At 42.6% G+C, this 20,393-nt stretch overlaps 1 protein-coding gene across 1 annotated transcript in view; it reads right to left on the bottom strand.

The window, feature by feature from the left end:
- The window catches only part of VAT1 (vesicle amine transport 1), a 74,317-nt gene that overhangs the window by 8,933 nt on the left and 44,991 nt on the right, over positions 1-20,393 (bottom strand). The window contains exons 3-5 of the mRNA XM_040331370.1: positions 9,910-10,080; positions 7,388-7,477; positions 2,830-3,071 (exon numbers count right to left, since the gene is read on the bottom strand). Coding sequence (XP_040187304.1) covers positions 2,830-3,071; positions 7,388-7,477; positions 9,910-10,080 — 503 coding nt within the window. The remainder of the gene's footprint in view (positions 1-2,829; positions 3,072-7,387; positions 7,478-9,909; positions 10,081-20,393) is intronic.

Here is a 20,393-nt window from a genome sequence, read left to right as displayed (position 1 = left end):
ATGCAACAGTGACATTACCCGAGAACGTGATGTCCCTCCAAAATTCAAGAAGACAAGAAAACTGGTCAGGGACTCTGCCAAGAGGCCTACATCCAACAATAAAGGACCTGCAGGAATATCTGGCAAGTACTGGCTGTGTGGTACATGCAACAATCTCCTGTATTCTTCATATGTCTTGATGGGGTAGAGTGTCAAGCCTTTTCTTAACATCCAAGCCCAGCTAAATTTTGCAAACACATCTGAAGTCTCCCAAAAGCATGTGGGAGAATGTTATGGTCTGATGGTTGAAAGTTGAACTTTTTGGCCATAATTCCAAAAGATATGTTTGGTGGGAAAAAAAAAATTAACTGCACATCACTTAAACCATACCCACAGTCAGGGCTGTGGAGTCGGTAGATAAATGTTCCGACTCCTCAGTTTTATGTACTTCCGACTCCCGACTCCTCTGTATTAATATGCGAATGTATTTTATACATTCCTTGAGGGAAAGAAACGCAACCTACCACAGGACTACTGGCTGGGAAGCCGACAGGCTACTGTATTGCACAGTTTAAGCAAAAGACACACAATGAAAACGTTTTTTATTCTAAAATATGATTTTCCTAGGAGAATCCCATAGTCATGTTTAAAGTTTAAGCTAACAATCGGAGTTTACAAGTTTTTATAGCCTTAGCTAAATGACAGCAGTTTTTCCAATGGTTTACAGCTTCAGTCTTGAACTATTGGCCCTCCATTCCCTTCACTTATACAAGTGTCTCACTCTCTAGTCCTGCAAAAAACATATTTATTTAATCCCTTATCAGTGAGAGGCTAGGTTACACATGGACGCTGCGTTCCCTGTAAAAGCAGAACACAACACTATGGAAAGTATAAGTATTGCAGCTCCTAATTGTGCGTTGCATGCCATATAGTGAAGCACATGAAAAGCATGCTTCTTCACGGTCACTTAACGTGTTCGTTTTGCGGTTACGTGAGGCACTGCATGCATTGGTCTTTATTCTTACAGTAGAGAAGTCATTAATTATAACTTTTTGTGAATTGGGACATTTAAACTTGCTTTTTTTTTATTCCAAATTTAAATTTAGTAGGAGTCGGAGTCGGTGCATTGTTTGCCGACTCCAGGTACCCAAAATTTCCCCCGACTCCACAGCCCTGCCCACAGTGAACCAAAGGTGGCGGCAGCATCATGCTTTAGGGCTGTTCTTCAGCTGGACAAGGGACCTTCGTCAAAGTTAGAGGGAATTCTGAACAGTTCCAAATACAAGGCAATATTGGCACAAAACATTCAGGCTTCTGCTAGAAAGCTGAACATGAGGAAGTTCATCTTTCAGCATGACGACCCAAAGCATACATCCAAATCAATGTAATGGCTTCACCCGAAGATTAAAGTTTTGGAATGGCCCAGCCAGAGTTCAGACCTGAATCAGACTGAAAATCTGTGGTGTGATCTGTAGAGGGCTGTGCACAGGAGATTCCCTTGCAATCTGACAGATTTGGAGTGTTTTTGCAAAGAGGGCAAATATTGACAAGATGTGCCATGCCGATACTCGTACTCAAAAAGTGCTGTAATAAAATCAAAAAGGTGCGGCAACAGGGTGTGTACACTTATGCAACCATATATGTTTATTTTTACTTCCTCAATTTGAGATGTGTTTGTTCAACTTTGTACAGTAAAGGTGGAAAAAGTTCTGAAATAGTCATCTTGGTCTCATTTTTTCACATCACAAACCTGACATTTTAACAGGGTTGTGTAGACTTTATATCCACTGTATGTATACGTTTTGGCACTTTGCGCCCAGTGCCCTTTGAAAAGAGACATCACCGATTTACAGAAGAAATTGGAAAGCAATTGACATTGTATATGGACAATGTTCAAGTTGACCAACAAGAATACTAAAATTGCATTTCCGATTTGAAATTATTCATGCACAGAAGCACTATGTGAATGATGAATTTATAGATTTCACACAGTTGAATAGTAGATAATACCAGGATAACAATTGAGGGAGGTTTCATAATGAGTGATGAATGAATCAGTGGCCATACTCCTGAAGGGATCTTCAGTTACTGGGTTCCTTGGTGATGGACCATAGCCCTATACCTGCATAGCACCCTTCAGCTAAACTACAGGAGATTTCCCCCCCCCCTCAATTAAAAAATAAAGTCCACCTTGAGACACAAGCACCAAACAAAAGGACTCAGTGCAGCAGGGTTATAGAAAAGGTCCTCTAAAGCTTTGCCAGTGTCCAATCACCTAAAAAAACACTTCTAAACCATCATGTATTAAGAGGTTTGTGTATTAAATGTGCTACACTAAAGAAACATGCCAGAGTTCATGTGTCCCCCAAATGAACTCCAAGGTGCAAACTGATCAAAAATGCAGACTGAAAATTGCAGTCAATGCAAAGTATAAATCGATAAACAATCGACCAATGCCCCTTTCACACTGGGGCTGTGGGTGCATCTGCAGTAAAGTGCTGCCATTTTTAGTGGCACTTTACCGTAAATTTTGCAGTGCTATTTGGCCGCTAGCGGGTTGCTTTTAACCCACGCTAGCGTCTGAAAAGGGTTAAAACCACCTGCATTGCCTGCAGTATAGCTGCAGTGCCCATTCATTTTAGTGGGCAGGAGCGCTATACACACTGCTCCAAATATGCTGCTAGGACTTTTAGGGTCCTGCCAGTGCACAAGCCCTTGGGCTTTCACACTGGAAAGTGAGCGGCTCTTTCAGGACGCCATTTTTAGCGTTATAATGCCTGCAAAGCGACTCAGTGTGAAAAGGGTCTAAATGAACCAGATATTAAATCATTTAAAAGTAATCAAACATACCTGCTCAAAAGGATATATGCTGTCTATTTTGGGCTTGATCCTTCCTTGCTTGTAAAGGTCAAGCAATTTAACCACAACATCTGTGATCAGCTCTGTTTCAGTATCCAAGTGGCCAAGATGGAAGCCGCACACAGCTTTGTTTGAAGGAATAATCTGCAGAGCATTTATGCTAAACTGGTTCCACCAAGTCTTTGCTAAAGCAACAAAGTTCTTCTTTTGTCCAGTTAACAAGTTGGCAGCACCTGTAAAATAAATGTATTATTACTATACATAGACTAGCGCTACACAATAGTTCAACAAATAGCATGCGCCCATTCTGGCAGAGTTTATGTACAAAACCTACAAGGAGAAAGTGCATCTATGGCAATCATAAAGCATGTTTTTAGTGTAGCGTAGATCATGCAAACTTCTTCCTCAAGTTATATTTATCAGTCTAGATTAAAGTAACAAATGCCATTTCAAATGTGTAAAATCTCAACTCCATACAAATTTGACTTTGGCAATATGTATTCTTTAGTGGCTGTGTATATTATACCCTTTTAGTACTTCTGATTACCAAGCCTTATATATAAACAAGTACATTACCTAGCTTTCTCGGATGCACATGGTGTGGGGTTTATGTGGAGAAAATGCTTGGTTTCTCAGAATCTTAAATAGTCTTGCCTTGGCCCTGGAATCCTGAATGTGTTGACTAATGCCCAGTACACACGATCCGATTATCGGACGAATGATCGTCAGTTTTTTTGTATGCCAATCTCACGTCGAATCTGATGAGTTTACTAAAGTCACGAAAATTCTCGTACAGCAGAAAAAACAAAAACAAAAAAAAAAAAAAGAAAATCGGACGTCATGTGTTGTAATGCATTTGTATTGCATATTAGAACGACAGCGGTACCGATTAATCGAAAATCGTGCAAATTTTTTTTTCGTGCATGTCCGATAGAATAAAAATCGGATGAACTGTCCTGATCGGCTCTCGGAAGCTCTGTACCAATGATCCGATTATCGTATGATCGTTTCAAAAGCAGCATTTTTTGTACGATTTTCGGATCGTGTGTACGGGGCTTTAGCCTTTTCACTTAGAGGTCTGCTGATAGGCAGCTATTTTTTGTTCTGTTTTGGGCAACCCCATTACAGTGACAGAACTGACACGAGTAGTTAGAGGCTCAGACGATCAGAGGCTGTTATACTATGGACTTGCTGTAAAAAGCCCTCCTGCATTAAAGGATATTGGCTGCCTTGCTGAACAGTGCAGGCAAAACCTGTATGGTTTAATGCTGCACATACAAAACAAACACGCATGTTAGTAAACCATTTGCTCACATGTGTGCTTTAGCAACATGTCCACTATAACATGGTTTTTAGTGCCCATCATATACTGATTGCTTAAAAGTTTTATGCGCATAATGCCCGAGTTCCAGGCTTGCATCCCTGAATGCACATGGCCCTACATGCTAGTACTCAGTTATTAGCCTGACATATTTAACAGGCTGCTGGCAGTGAAGCTGGGCGATGTACCTCAGGCACCATTTTTAGTGGCGCTTTACCGTCAATTTCGCAGCGCTATTCGGCCACTAGCGGGTGGTTTTACCCCTACTAGCAGCCAAGAAAGGGTTAAAAACCACGCAAAGAACCTCTGCATGGGCAGTATAGCTGCAGCGCCCCATTGATTTCAATGGGCAGAAGCGGTATAAACACCGCTCCAAAGATGCTGCTAGCAGGATTTTTTTAGCGCACTGCTCCAGTGTGAAAGCCCTCGGGGCTTTCACATTGAGAGACAGCGGCAGTTTGGTTTGCAGGTGTTATTTTTTGCGTTATAGTGCCTGCAAACCGTCCCAGTGTGAAAGGGGTCTAAATGCTAGTGTGCACAAGACATTAAAGTGGTACTAAAGTCTCACATTTTTTATTTAAATATAACAAACATGTTATACTTGCCTGCTCTGTGCACTAGTTTTGCTCAGAGCAGCCCAGATCCTCTTCTAGGGTCCCTTGCCGGTGCTCCTGGCCCCTCCTTTGCTATGGAGGCACCATGAGCCACAGCTCTGTGTTTATTTAGACAGCTACGGTTCAGCCCTGCCCCCCTCATTGGCCGATTGACAGCAGTGGGAGCCAATGGTACTGCTGATGTGTCTCAGCCAATCAGGCGGGAGTGCCAGATGGCCAAAGCACTCATGCACATTCCTGGATTTAGATAAAGCACAGGTAGGCATTAAGGGGGCTGCTGCACACAGGTTTATTTTAATGTATAGCATGCAAGAAAAACCTGCCTTCACAACCACTTAAGGACTGGAAAGATTTACCCCTTTAATGACCAGGCCATTCTTCAATACGGCACTGCGTCGCTTTAATTGATTGGGTACAACATCGCACAAACAAAATATGTCCTTTTCCCCCTACAAATTTCTTTGTTCGTATTTGATAACCTCGGCGGTTTTATTTTTTGCACTATAAACCAAAAAAGGGAAGAAAAAAAAAAAAGCTACATTTTGCTATAATGTATATCCCCCCCAAAAACGTACAATATATTGATTGGTTTGCGCAAAAGTTATAGCATCTACAAACTAGGGGATAGATATATGGTTTCATTTAACATTAATGGTCATCGATTTTTAGCAGGATTGTGGCAGACAGATCAGACACTTTTGGGACCAGTGCTATAAACACAGTGATTACTGTAGGACACAGAGGAGAGGCTCTAGGAACAGACAATCTCTACTGTTTACATTGACATATCCGTTCTGGCTCGGCGACTGTCTTCGTGCCCACTGTGTTGCACGAAACCGACAGTTTCTTCTTTCCCTTTTATAGGTTGAACTTGGACTTTTCATACCCAACTACATAACCAACATGTTCAGTGAAAGGTCAGCTAGCTTCAAACAAGTAAAGCTCCCCCTCCCCCTTTTTAATAAAATACACCCTCTGTTACTCACATGACTGGCCTTTACTACATTCATGACTTTTCAGGTTTTATCAGTATGCTCCTTGCACTGCTCCTCACATGATGAAATTAATCCAACTTTAACAAAAATGGTGTCAGAAAAAAAAGCTGCAAAGCCTCACTGCATAGGATTCTCTGCAATATATGTCTTCAAGGAACACTAAAGGTTCGTTTTTTATTAGATCAATTGATTTCTGTAAGCTAGAGCAGTGTTTCCCAACTCCAGTCCTCAAGGCACACCAACAGGTCATGTTTTCAGGATTTCCCTCAGATGAAACGGATGTGGTAATTACTAAGGCAGTGAAACTGATCAAATCACCTGTGCAAAATAATGGAAAGCCTGAAAACATGACCTGTTGGTGTGCCTTGAGGACTGGAGTTGGGAAACACTGAGCTATGAATGAATGACTTGTATAGAGCAACGCATGCGAACTGAATCGCCTCTGGGCGCTTTTTCCAGCCAGTATCTGCTTGGCTGGTGCGGTCATTTTTACCCCGTAGGATCATGACACGCTAGGGACACACAGTCATACACACATATATACTGGGCCAATTTGGACGAGATCAAATTTACCTACCAGCATGTCTTTGGAGTGTGGGAGGAAACCGGAGTACCCGGAGGAAACCCACGCAGACACAGGGAGAACATGCAAACTCCAGGCAGATGGTGTCGTGGTTGGGATTCAAACCAGCGACCCTTTTGCTGCTAGGCGAAAGTGCTACTCACTGCACCACTGTGCTGCCCTAGAGCATTTAAATATCACTTACCTCGTTTTTCCTTTTGACCTCCAAAATACAGTAATCCAGGTTTGAAAATGCCATTTCCTGTCACTCCTCTTCTTGCTTTCCACCAGCATCTGAGCCGTTTTGCATGGTGGAAAGCAGAATGTGCTCACCCCCTCCCTATGAGTACAGCCCTGCGTGAAGATGCTCTTATCCATCACAGGAATGGAGGCTAAGCCCACTTTAAGGAAATCCCTGAAAAAAAAACTTCAGCGAAGCCTATCCTGCCTTTCACGAGTTCATTCGCCAGTTTTTTGTATCACTTGACCCTCCCTTTTAGATTGTAAGGGCCCGGGCCCGATTCCTCCTGTATTGAATTGCATTGTAAACTCTGTTTGTCCCAAAGTTATAAAGTACTGCACAAACTGTTGGTGCTATATAAATCCTGTTTAAATGAATCAAGATATACTCCCATTATATAGATAAGTATACATAGGCAACATCTAACAGTTAAATATAACCCCCATTAATCTGTAGCTTAACGTTCAATGCACAATACCTGAGCAACTTTTATTCAATTGGGCGGACTAGCAGCATGCATATGTGATCTTGATGCAGTCAGAAGACAGCATGTGACAGCTCCACTCCCCAATGACTAGAGCAATCAGCTTGGCTCCGAATCATGTGAACACTGACAGCAATGACAATCGCATGCAAGCTGTAAGGTTTGTTTATAAACAAATTAGTGCGAGAAGTCCACATCAATGTGAAGATGGCAGTATAACTCCAAAAGAAGATTCATACAAAACTATCAGGCACATACCAAAAGTAAATTTAGACTGGTAATCTTGGCTTCAATTCTACTGGCATAAAATTGACATTTTCCTATATACTCACCATAAATTACCAGTTTTCCCATAGGTTTCAGCAGGTTGTAGGCTTTACAAGTGTCAGAACCTCCCAGGGGATCCATCACTATGTCTACACCTAGGGGTAAAATAAATAAAATCGTAAGACCACCTCAGCAACCTAGCCTTGTAGCTGCAAATACCAAAGTCATACCACAACTTAAAGCCCAGGCTTTGTTTGTAAAACTTGCCAGATCTGGGATGCCTTCATTCTCAACCCTTATTTCATCAGCAAAAAGCAGACTTGGCACCGACTTATAAAAATCCTTACAGCTTTATCAAGCTAGTTACATACAAACCCCCATGAGACATTGTCCAATTTGCTCCAGCAGGGGGAAAATGTTTATCGGCTCTCCATGACCCTAAAGCAATCACTTCCAGGACCCCTTCAATGGGGGGGGGGGGGAGAAGATGGGATGTTATCTGCATGCCATCAGCTTCATTGGAGGGCAAGTTATGCTTGAGAGGGTGTAATCATTAAAGGTAATCTCATTTTGAGCACCCCCATGCTCATATGTACGAATGTAAACTGAGGGGCATTTATGCACAAAAATGTTGATTGTGACATTCCATATCACCACATGTCAGCAATTCTAGCATCAGAGATCCTGGGTAATTCTAAAACGACAACCTGTAGGAGCTTTTGAAGCACTGCCTATGGAAACAGTATAGGGTACTGTGCCTCCATTTCACAGGCACATGCAATTTTAATGTTTGGCATGTTGGGTATCCACTTTGCACAACCTCATCTTTTATACTGCAGGAAATTAGGCAATATATTGCATTTGTGTTCCCTAAAAGAGTATTTACTTGCGTTTTGTTTCCAAAACTGTTTATTCTTTGTCTGCCTTCAGAAAATAATGTTTGCGTGCAGCCAGAAGATATAACAGTCAGTAGCCACTGCTCCAGGTTGGTCCATGCGATCTACACCTCACACCCCTGCCGGAAGGGTGCTCATCCAGCTTATATGCTGCACACAGAGTGAAATTCTGAACGGCCACACTCCAACACAATCCACTTTAATAGGTTTAAAACTACACAGGGCTAAACGGCATACAGTGTGGGAACAAGAGCAAGGAAGTTCAAAGCTCTGAAGTGGACAAGCATCCTGGGAACTTTTTCCAGATGGGGGGGGGGGGGGGGGGGGGGGGGGGGGGGGGATGTACAACTTTTGCTGTATTGTTGCATCAAACCCAACATATGTACTATGTTTGAGGTGTATATTTGACATATTTGTTTAGTTACTATAGTATGCATTTTCCTGAAGCCTGTATGGCAAAACATGTTGAAATAAAAAGTGTGGAAACACCAAAATTAAAAGGCACTGTCCTCTACATTTGACAGAAGATACTTGGGTGTATTAATGCTTTTAACTAGGGTTGTGCTGATAGTAGCATCGGTGTCAATACCGAGCATTTGCCCAAGTACTTGTACTCCCTGTCCCGTGAGCTCCTCCGGTCACCCTCCTGTCCCGTGAGCTCCTCCGGTCACCCTCCCGTCCCGTGAGCTCCTCCGGTCACCCTCCCGTCCCGTGAGCTCCTCCGGTCACCCCCCCGTCCCGTGAGCTCCTCCGGTCACCCCCCGTCCCGTGAGCTCCTCCGGTCACCCCCCCGTCCCGTGAGCTCCTCCGGTCACCCCCCCGTCCCGTGAGCTCCTCCGGTCACCCCCCCGTCCCGTGAGCTCCTCCGGTCACCCCCCCGTCCCGTGAGCTCCTCCGGTCACCCCCTGTCCCGTGAGCTCCTCCGGTCACCCCCCTGTCCCGTGAGCTCCTCCGGTCACCCTGTCCCGTGAGCTCCTCCGGTCACCCTGTCCCGTGAGCTCCTCCGGTCACCCTCCTGTCCCGCGAGCTCCTTCGGTCACCCTCCTGTCCCGTGAGCTCTTGGCAAAACCAAATTGCCCAACAATGACCTTAGCGGTCCAAGTTGGGTATGTAGGAAAATTTCCCAATAAGTTTTAGAAATGGTTACTTGAAGTGATTTCTAGTTTTTTCCCCGGGTTAAAAATTAAGGCTCGTCTAGGGCAAGATTTGTATTATGTCATGTAGCCCATATAATTTGTTAAAGCAGCATGCTGGGGTGGACAAGTGAAGATTAAATTTGAATGCTTATGGCTGTTGTAATCATTCCAAAAAAGACAAAATCTAGCCCTTCCATGAAGAAACGAGTCTGACAGGCTGTCACCATTTGTTATTAGGATTCCCAAATTTAATACACAGCTATAAAGTATAGTCACTACCTTTAGGGGCTGAGCTTAATCATGCTGCACACAAGGAAGCCACTGGATACAGATTTTGTGCCACTACAAGCTGTATGCCAAATTGGAGTTATGAACACTGCAGTTTACCTGTGTGTACTAGCCATTGTAAGAGGCAAAAAAAAAAAAAAAAATAGCACTTGGGACTGATGCAATTTATATTTTGGAACTTTGCATTATATTGACATGATATATAAATAAAGTCACTACACATACATTGCTCTTTATGTATTATAGGCGTAGCACTGTACTTTGTACCTTTAGGAGAGATTTTCTTAAGTTCATCCACATAATCGCTTGTCCTGTAGTCAATTGGGTAAGTCACACCATGTTCTTTAAGTGCTTCATGCTTTGAAGAAGAAGCAGTTCCAAATATTGTAACATCCTCCACAGTTTTACAGAGCTGTACTGCTGCAGTGCCAACACCACCTATGGAACAAAATACATTACATAAGAGGCCAATCCTTGTTGCCCACTCTGATCATACTTTTTAAAATCCGAAATACTTGCATACGTCCATAAAATCAGTCCAAAAATTACAGACACGTTAGCTAGGTACATACAGTCAAAAAGTTTTAGAACATCTCCCCCTTGATCGCCCCCGTTAATCCCTTCCCTGCCAGTCTCAGTACAACAGTACATATTTTTAGCACCGATTACTGCAATGACGCTGGTTCCCCCCCAAAAAAATACAAAAAATTAAATTTTGCTGCGGACAGAACACACACACACACACACACACACACACACACACACACTATTTTGTAGATGCTATAACTTTTTCACAAATATAGGCCTATTGCAATTTTACCAAAAATATGAAGCATACATATTGGTCTATACAGAAATTTGTTTTACATTTTCTGGAAATTTGTTTAAGCAAAAAGTAAATATTGTTTGCAAAATTGTTGCTCCTGTTTATAGCACAAAAAAGTCAAATACCAGCAAAAAAAAAAAAAAAAAAAGCTTCATTTGTGGAGGGGGAAGCACATTTTGATTGGGTACAGTGTCAAACTGCAATTGTCAAAGCAGTGCAGTGCCGCATTGCAAAGTGGCCCGTTAAGGGAAAAATATTCTGGTCCTTAAGTGGTTAAACAAGCTGAGATTAGAAGTAGATTGGTTTCTTTGCAAAAAGTGAGCCACTTTCGCACTCTCCAGCTTTAGTAAATAAACCCCATTGAATCCTTCCTCTCCATTCATTTAAAAAAAAAAAACACAGGGGCAGGCTTCAGCGACTGATCTGATAGATGACCCAGAATCAGGGGCTTGGAGAGACCCCAGTCGCAGCACAAAGGGAGAAACAAAAAAGCGCAGTGCAGGGGGGCTGCATGCTTGTCAAGTTAGCGGGAAGGGGTTAATCTAAAAATGTCCACTCAAAGCCACATTTTGCAGATGCAAGAACGCCACAAGTGTGTTTGGCCGTTATAATGCATGCAAATATTTTTGGGGAAGTTCTTCCCAACGCTGTTGCAGAAGTTCCCACAAATGTGTTGTACTTTGAACTAGAGCTGCACGATTAATCGTCAAGAATAGTTATCGTGATCTTTTTCCGTTTTTTGACACAGGGTTTCACGATCTTGGACATGAAAATAAAGAATTTCCTCTCAGCCAAAAGTCAAAGTCTGGCCAGCCTGCCAAGTTTTGAAAACATTCTTTATCAGTGGAAAGTTAAGTCTAAACATTGTATCACATCAAAGGAATAAACTTCTGTATGTAAATTAGGGAACATTAACCACTAAACACCAAACTTTTCTGACAGCTCTTTTCAAGTTAATCATTTTTTTTTTGCTAGAAAATTACTTAGAACCCCCAAACATATATTTTTAGTAGAGACCCTAGAGAATAAAATGGCAGTTCTTGTAATATTTTAAGTTGCACTCCATTTGCGCAGCAGTCTTTTTAAATAAAAAAAAATGTTGGAAAAAATTACTTTAATGAATTTAAAAAAAAAAAAAAATAGCCAGTAAAGTTAGCCCATATTTTTTTGGGAAAAACGTAAAAGATTTTATGGCGTGAGAATCATGATCTTCATTCTAAGCAAAAAAATTGTGATTCTCATTTTGGCCAGAATCGTGCAGCTCTACTTTGAATATATGGGATAATCATCCACCCAGCCTTTAGTCTTTGAAAGTTTTCATAGAAGCTGTGTGGAAAGTGTGGACAGTCAGGCTTTTTTTAATTCGTTCAAATATTAGAATAAAAAAGCCTTTGCTTTGAGACCACACGTACAGGCGATACATGAAAAATTTTAATATTGTGCAAAAGTTAATTTCACCAATGCAACTTAAGGTGAAAGTATTAAGACAATTCAAGCCGTGATTTGTCATAATTGTGATGATTATGGCTTACAGCTCATGAAAACCCCAAATCCACAATCTCATAAAATTAGATTACATGCAATCAACAAAACAAGGATTGTACATAGAATATTGGACCTCCGAAAAGTATAAGCATGCATATGTACTTGGTTTGGGCCCCTTTTGCAGCAATTACTGCCTCAATGTGGCATGGAAGCCATCAGTCCGTGGCACTGCTGAGGTGTTATGGAAGACCAGGATGCTTCAATAGCGGCCTTCAGCTCTTCTGCATTGTTTGGTCTCATCTTTCTCTTGGCAATGCCCCATAGAGGCATGGGGTTCAGGTCAGGCAAGTTTTCTGGCCAGTCAAGCACAGTAATCCCACAGTCATTGAACCAGGTTTTGGTGCTTTCGGCAGTGTGGGTAGGTGCCAAGTCCCGCTGAAAAATGAAGTCAGCATCCCCATAGAGCTCGTCTGCAGAAGAAAGCATGAAGTGCTCCAAAATCTCCTGGTAGATGGCTGCGTTGACCCTGGACCAACACCAGAAGAGGACATGGCTCCCCAAATCAGACTTAAAACTTCACACTGGACTTCAAGCATCTTGCATTGCATGCCTCTCCATTCTTCCTTTATACTCTGGGTCCTTGGTTTCCAAATGAGATGCAAAATTTGCTCATCAGAAAAGAGGACTTTGGACCACTGAGCAACAGACCAGGTCTGTTTCTTTAGCCCAGGTAAGATGCTTCTGATGTTCAGGAGTGGCTTGACAAGAGGAATATGACATTTGAAGCCCATGTCCAGGACCCATCTGTGGTGGCTCTTGATGCACCGACTCCAGCCTCAGTCCACTTTTTGTGAAAGTCAACCACTTTTGACAATCCTCTCCAGGCTGCGGTTATCCTTGCTGCTTGTGCACTTTTCCCTTCCACATAAAACTTTCTATTAATGTGCTTTGATACAGCACTTTGGGAACAGCCAACTTTTGCAATTGTTTAAGGCTTTCCCTCACGGAGGGTGTCAATGATGGTTTTCTGTACAACTGTCAGATAGCAGTTTTTCCCATTAATTGCGATTTCTACTGAGACATAACACCTGCAAAGGGTTTCTGAGCCTTTCCTGAGTCTGGCTTAATTGGATAGAAGTGATGTAATATAAGGGTGGTGGCGCAGTTTAAGGATGGTTGCTGGATATTCTATCACTGATGTGGTTAATAACCAACATACCATATAGGGTGAGGGTGTGTAAGAAAAATGTCGGACACCTCTGTGCGGTGGGCTCATTAGGAGGGCCCTTGAATGGGTTCAGTAGGTGATGCTATTTAAACAGTTTCAGGACCCAATGCTGGGAGTCTGAAATCTATTTGTGTGTGAAATGTCTCAGTGATAAATGGTGAGGATATAGTGAATATCAGCTTTAAGCGACCAGTGCTAATTATGATGCCTAAGGCCAGTAGGAATAGGTGCACAATGGTCAAAAAATTATGAAAAATTTAAAACATGGACTTTTTTTGTTGCAATAGAATCTGATCCAATCCTGGTGTACAAGTGTATATCAATTGTAAGTATATCAACTCTAAACTGAAAAAACTGTCTGGTCTAGGAATGACCATAAAAGAGAACCATACAATATAAATCAATCAACCAAAAAACCATAGGCTCTGAAGTGTCCACTGATTGAAGAAAATGAGAGCTCGATATAATCAGCAGTATGAATAACAGTACATCATAATATATTGGGTGTGAGATGGTTAATGGTCAAAGAAGGGAAGAAGCATAATCTCTGCCTTGATCTTCAATGTGTCATCTGTGCTCCCCCTTTTAAGTCCCCACTCACCAGATAGATGTCCCCAAGAAGGGGTGTTGAGCCTTACGGTATCAGTGGAGGTCTGCTGTTAGCTTACCAGCCATCTTCAGGAGGTATGGTGTCCTCAGCGGGGTGCAGGAACCACGTGGAGCGTTGTTTAAAATAAAGAGGAAGAATCCACAGAATACCAAAAATACTCTGGGCAATTAAAAAAATGGTTTAGATATCCAAAATAAAAAAAACTTGCTCACAGGCAAGGTATAAAAAAAAAAAACAAGTGTCAGCGGTGTAACAAAACTGATCCCTAGAAGTCAAACCCGGGTATGTGCCGATATGGCGAGCGTGTGGTGTATCGGCTTGCGTTTCACACCTCACTGTTCTCGTAACCCGGAAGTGACGTTGACGTGTGACGTATGACCCTGCCAAGTCAACTGATGCGTTTTGTCCAATAGACTTTCAAGGTGCTGACAGCCTCATGCGTCCTACGTCCATATATACACTAAACGGCAGCCGGGTCCCTCCTATGTGGGCGGGTACAATCCTGCCCCTACTGCATGTGGGTTACCTGGGTCACGGATGCAGTCTAGCAATGCCGATATTACCCAGTAAAACATCACAATGCTTATATACAAAATTGCTTGTGTAAAGATTAAAATTAAGAACATCTGTCAAAAAGGGTATAATATCTAGACAAGAGTACTCCTCATTAGCACCAATAAATGAAAAAAAGGAAATTCTACACAAATAAAATGCTGGAAAAAAAAAAGGGGAAAAAACCCTGTCGTTATGGGACTAAGAACAATGTAAAACAACGTGTGGGGCTTGGTGCAGTAATGTCCCCATACCAGATATAGATATTAAAGGTATATAATAAATATGTGCATTGGACATAGATAAGTGCTATAGGAAGAAGTATAGATAATGTATGAATCATACAGATATTCTGAAATATTGCAGTGCCAGCGATTCCCTACTTTAATAGATGGGAATAAAACTTGGATAGATGTAAGCCAGAGGTTGGCTAGTGACATCAGTAAATGACAGAGGGAGGGGGTGCATGCCAACCCCAAGTGACTGCTATTGGCATCAGCAGCGCCCCCTCCTGTAATTGAGTGGCATTCAGTGTTTGAGAGTTCATGAACAAATTTGTATATGTTGGGTCGTGCCTAGTATCCCTTCTGTATAGGAAAATGGTGTGTTTAATAAGTGAATGTCAAAGTGCGACTACTAATCAAGATCGAAGCCAAGGATGGGTATCCCACTGAGGTGGTGATCGTTCCCTCTCCTGGTACATGATGGGTGGAAATGGTATAATATCTTCATTCGGTTTTGTAGATGCACCAATAAAGTGCGAGTATGGGACAGATCAGGGCAATCCCTTTGTTTGAGTTGCTGGGGTGGTGATTTTAAACATTAAAGATGAGGAATGAAATGGAAAAACTTATTAAAAGTGGAAAACACGTAAAAAAAACTGAAGGGCAATTCAAAAATACTGTAGGATAAAAAAAAACTAAGGACTTATGTCAAAAAAGGGCGAGATATGAACATCTTGAGCAAGAGGGAAGCAGACTATTTAGTGGCGGAAGCCACAAAAACACCAGTCATATCAAGTAACCAAAATTCATAAGAGACAGATTAACCCGCCTGGAAGGCCTGTTAGCGGCATAAATTCAGTTTTCTCCAGATTAGAATACCTGGACCAATTTTTGAAACCATTGGTACCACAGGGAAGGTCCCACCTTAAAGACAGCACACAGCTAATCAATGAATTACTGGGATTCAGAGGAACAGAAAATTACCTACCGGCCATCGGTGTGGAATCCCTGTACACAAGAATTAAACAACTCAATGGACTGAAGGGAGTAGAAAAAGCCCTGCATGAATTAACTGAAATGAGGCAAGAACAGATCTCCTACAAACTGGAAGGCCTTAATTTGGCCATGGAGAACAACCACTTCTGGTACAATAAGGAATATTTTGTACAAACAAGAGGTGTAGCGATGGGGGCCCGCTATGCCCCTAGCGTAGCTAATTTATGGACATGTGGGAAGAGGAATACGTCTACAGCCATAACATAACACAGATGAAACTATAAACGATATATAGATTACATTCTGTGGGAAGGAACATCTGAAACATTAGAAGCTTTCATGGAAGACCTCAACAACATATATGGTATCAAGTTTACGGGCAAATGGCATGAGATCATAAACTATCTGGATCTTCAAATTTTTAAGAGTGAAGATGAACTTGAGGCATGGAGGAGCTCAGCTATGAGGAAAGATTAGAGGAACTGAATTTATTCACTCTTGAGAAGGAGAATTAGGGGGGATATGATCAACATGTACAAATATATAAGAGGTCCATACAGTGGACTTGGTGTTGTTATTCACTTTACGGTCAACACTGAGGACAAGGGGGCACTCTTTACGTCTAGAGGAAAAGAGATTTCACCTCCAAATACAGAAAGGTTTTTTCACAGTAAGAGCTGTGAAAATGTGGGACTCCCTCCAGACATGGTTCTGGCCAGCTCAGTAGATTTCTTTAAGAAAGGCCTGGATACTATCCTAAATGTACATAAAATAACTGAGTACTAAGATTTGTAGGTAAAGTTGATCCAGGGTAAATCCGATTGCCTCTCGGGGGGGATCAGGAAAGAATTTTTTCCCCTGCTGTAGCAAATTGGATCATGCTCTCCTGTTTTTTTTTTGCCTTCCTCTGGATCAACTGTGGGTATGGAGTTGGGTGTATGGGATTGTACTGTTTATTTTGTTTGTTTATTTTTTGTGGTTAAACTGGATGGACTTGTGTCTTTTTCAACCTGATTAACTATGTAACTATGTAACTTTGCACCCAAACGTTCTTGAAAAAAAAAAAAAAAAAAGCCCGTAATGGGTAATCTAGTTGCCACCACCCGAAGTGGAAAACCAACATTCCAAAAGGGCAACTACGGATAAGAAGGAACTGTAATAGGGTTGAAGACTGACAGACAGGCGGATGTTTCTAATAAAGACGTTCACAGAGAAGGGCTATCAATTACCACAGTTGATCAAACTAAAGGAAACAATACGAAATACAGATAGAACCACACTATTAACAAAAAACACAAAAAGGCCAATAAGAATCCCAATGATATAGCCTTCATCACGGGGGACAGCACCCAACACATTCAGCTGGAAAAAGTCATGAAAAAGTACTGGCCTATTTTGAAGGAAGATAGAATATTGGGAAACATCCTGCCATGCAAACCTAATTTAATTTACCGTAGAGCACCTACCCTGAGGAACCACCTAGTGCATAATGTAGTCAACACACCAAAAACAGTGGAAATATGCCCAGAACTGAAAGGTTTTTATAGATGCCAGAGATGTCTTCCATGTAATAAAAGCAACAAACAAGCCAGAAGACGTCTGAAATTCAAATCAAGTACCACCAATAAGGAATTCCAAATAAAAGAGCTCATCACCTGCAACAGTACGCATGTCACTTATGTAGTGGAATGCCCTTGCAAACTTCAGTACGTGGGACGCACTACAAGACCGAATACGAGCGCATATATAAAGAAAAAAAAATATAGGGAAGGGATTCCCCAATCAGTCTATCGAAACATTTTAGCGAGGTGCACCATAAGGACCCATCACAAATGATCTTTTATGGGGTAGATATATCAAAGGACCACTGGAGAGGAGGAAACAAGAAAATAGATATCCCAGAATGAAACCGAATGGATATACCGGCTGGGGACTCTAGCGCCTGGAGGCCTGAACCTTGATATAGACCCAAATTGCTACATACCAAATTATTAGAACTCTCATGCTCACCATATATAGGGTAGCACAGAGATATAATCAAAAGAACTACACACAACACATGGCGGTAGCAACTCAAATAGTGGGATTGCCCTGATCTGTCCCATACTCGCACTTAATTGGTGCATCTACAAGACAATAGATATCATACCATTTACACCAGGGCTTGACAAATTTGCTTTCAATCTAGAAGCCATCTAAAAGAGTTAGGCACCAGGGTTTTTTGTTTTGTTATGACTCTAATGAGCCCACTTAGGGGGAACTGTCGGATTCAACCTCCTGAGGTCATATATTGTCGTTGTGTAGAAGGCTGCACATAAGAGCAGGCGGCAAGCCTGCCCAGAATCCGTATTGGAAAATGGACAGGGCTGTACGCCACGCTGTCTTACATGCAGACAGGGCTGCTGTTAGAATCATGGGGCCTGGTACTGCCCTGCCAATCAGTGGTCAAGAAATTCCCTGCTCCACTGCCACATGTACACAGGATCCATGTATATGTGTGGCTGTGGGTAATGCCTCAACTTATGATTGGCAGTGTGTGTGGTGTGGGGGCAGTAAAAATGCAGCGAAGGCAGTTTAACCATCCCCCAACCAATCCCCCTTAGGCTGAAAAAGCAGGGTGTTTTACACAACATCCCATCACTACTGCTGCACTATGGCAGTAGTGCCTTGGAAGCATGAGGAGTGATTGGAAGAAGGTAAGACTGGCTGAGCTGGACACTTTTATTGCCCCCCCCCCCCCCAAATACAAAAGTAAAGACCTAACAGCATCTCACTGTGCTTATGTGATCGTTATCATAATGATGATCACACGGTACAAAAGGTGCTTGCATTTCTGTATGTATGGATGTGTCTACCTTCCAGAAAGCAGAAATTGTGAGCCTGCCCATGCATCAGGAAACCTTGTGCTGCCTGCGCTCTGACACTTCTCTCTTCAATCTCCCGCTGCCCGGCTACAGCCCCGTCCTCTGCCCTCAAGTTGCGGTGGGAGGAAAGGAGAATCACTCCACCAGAGATCGTGCGTCAGCCGCGGCCAGCAGGAACTTAAAAAAAAAGTGTGGCATCGGCTTTAGACACTGGCGCCCCAAATTGAAAAAAAATAGTCCCTCGCTAATCACCACCTGGGAACAGCAGCTATGCTGTTTATAATAACAATCCAGCATTTATGCCGTGTTCAGCCTCTCCTTCAGCCAGAGGAGCAGGGCGCTCTGGTGCCGGCGAATCACTGACTCTGGATCCCCATGTTCATGAGCCGTGCCACCGCCGCCTCCCGCAATACCCTGGGACAGAACGGCTGCAGCAGTGGGGATTACAGACTACTGGGGATCCCCAGCTGGACCGCACTCGTTCCTCCCGCTGCGTCAGCGGCTGCTGTGCCACTCTTCCTGCTCCATCCCCACTGCCACCGCTAATCACGTTCCGGCCAAGACCCCGACAGAAGCCAGGGTGCAATTTCTAGTCGCAATGGCGACCTGGGATTTTGAGCCCCGACTTACACCCATCATGTACCAGGAGAGGGAACTTAATCTTATTGATGTGCAACAGATCACCACCTCAGTGGGATACCCATGCTTGGCTTCGATCTTGATTAGTAGTTGCACTTTGACATTCACTTATTAAACACACCATTTTCCTATACAGAAGGGGGATACTAGGCATGACCCAACATATACAAATTTGTTCATGACCTCTCAAACACTGAATGCCACTCAATTACAGGAGGGGGCGCTGCTGATACCAATAGCAGTCACTTGGGATTGGCATGAACCACCTCCCTCTGATTGTCATTTAAACAGATGTCACTAGCCAACCTCTGGCTTACATCTATCCAAGTTTTATTCCCATTAAAGTAGGGAATCACTGGCACTGCAATATTTCAGAATGATATCTGTATGATTCATACATTATCTATACTTCTCCCTATAGCACTTATGTCCAATGCACATTATAAACCTTTAATATCCATCTATATCTGGTATGGGGACCAAGCCCCACACACACACACACACACACACACACACACACACACACGTTTTTTTACATTGTTCATAGTCCCATAACGACAGGGTTTTCTTCCCTTTTTACAGCATTTTATTTGTGTAGAATTCCCTTTTTTTCATTTATTGGTGCTAATGAGGAGTTAACTCTTGCCTAGATAATTATACCCTTTTTGACAGAGGTTCTTAATTTTAACACAAGCAATTTGTATACAAGCATTGTGATGTTTTACTGGGTAATATCGGTATTGCTAGACGGCATCCGTGACCCAAGTAATCCAATCCTACTTCCGGGAAACACACGGCATATACCTCCCGGCTTAATCTTATTTGTCTTCTGCATTCTGACATGACCGTCATTCGCAAACATTCCAATTCTCCACACTAGCGGCATTGCTACAGACTATTGGCACATGCAGTAGGGGCAGGATTGTACCCGCCCACATAGGAGGGACCTAGCTGCAGTTTAGTATATATGGACGTAGAATGCATGAGGCTGCCAGCACCTTTGAAAAAGTCTATTGGACGAAACGCGTCAGTTGACTTGGCAGCGTCATACGTCACAGGTCACTTTCTGGTTACAAGAACAGTAAGGTGTGGAACGCAAGCCGATACACCACACGCTCGCCATAGCGGCACATACCTGGGTTTGACTTCTAGAGATCAGTTGTGTTACACCGCTAACACTTGTTTTTATACCTTGCCTGTGAGCAAGTTTTTTTTATTTTGGATATCTAAACCATTTCTTTAATAAATTGCCCAGAGTATTTTTGGTATTACTCCATGTGGATTCTTCCTCTCTATTTTAAACGCTCCACGTGGTTCCTGCACCCCG

The sequence above is a fragment of the Rana temporaria genome, chromosome 12 (assembly GCF_905171775.1).
Source record: "Rana temporaria chromosome 12, aRanTem1.1, whole genome shotgun sequence".
Taxonomy (NCBI): domain Eukaryota; kingdom Metazoa; phylum Chordata; class Amphibia; order Anura; family Ranidae; genus Rana; species Rana temporaria.
The sequence above is the reverse complement of the archived record's forward strand: the minus strand, read 5'-3'. Positions and strand labels throughout refer to the sequence as shown.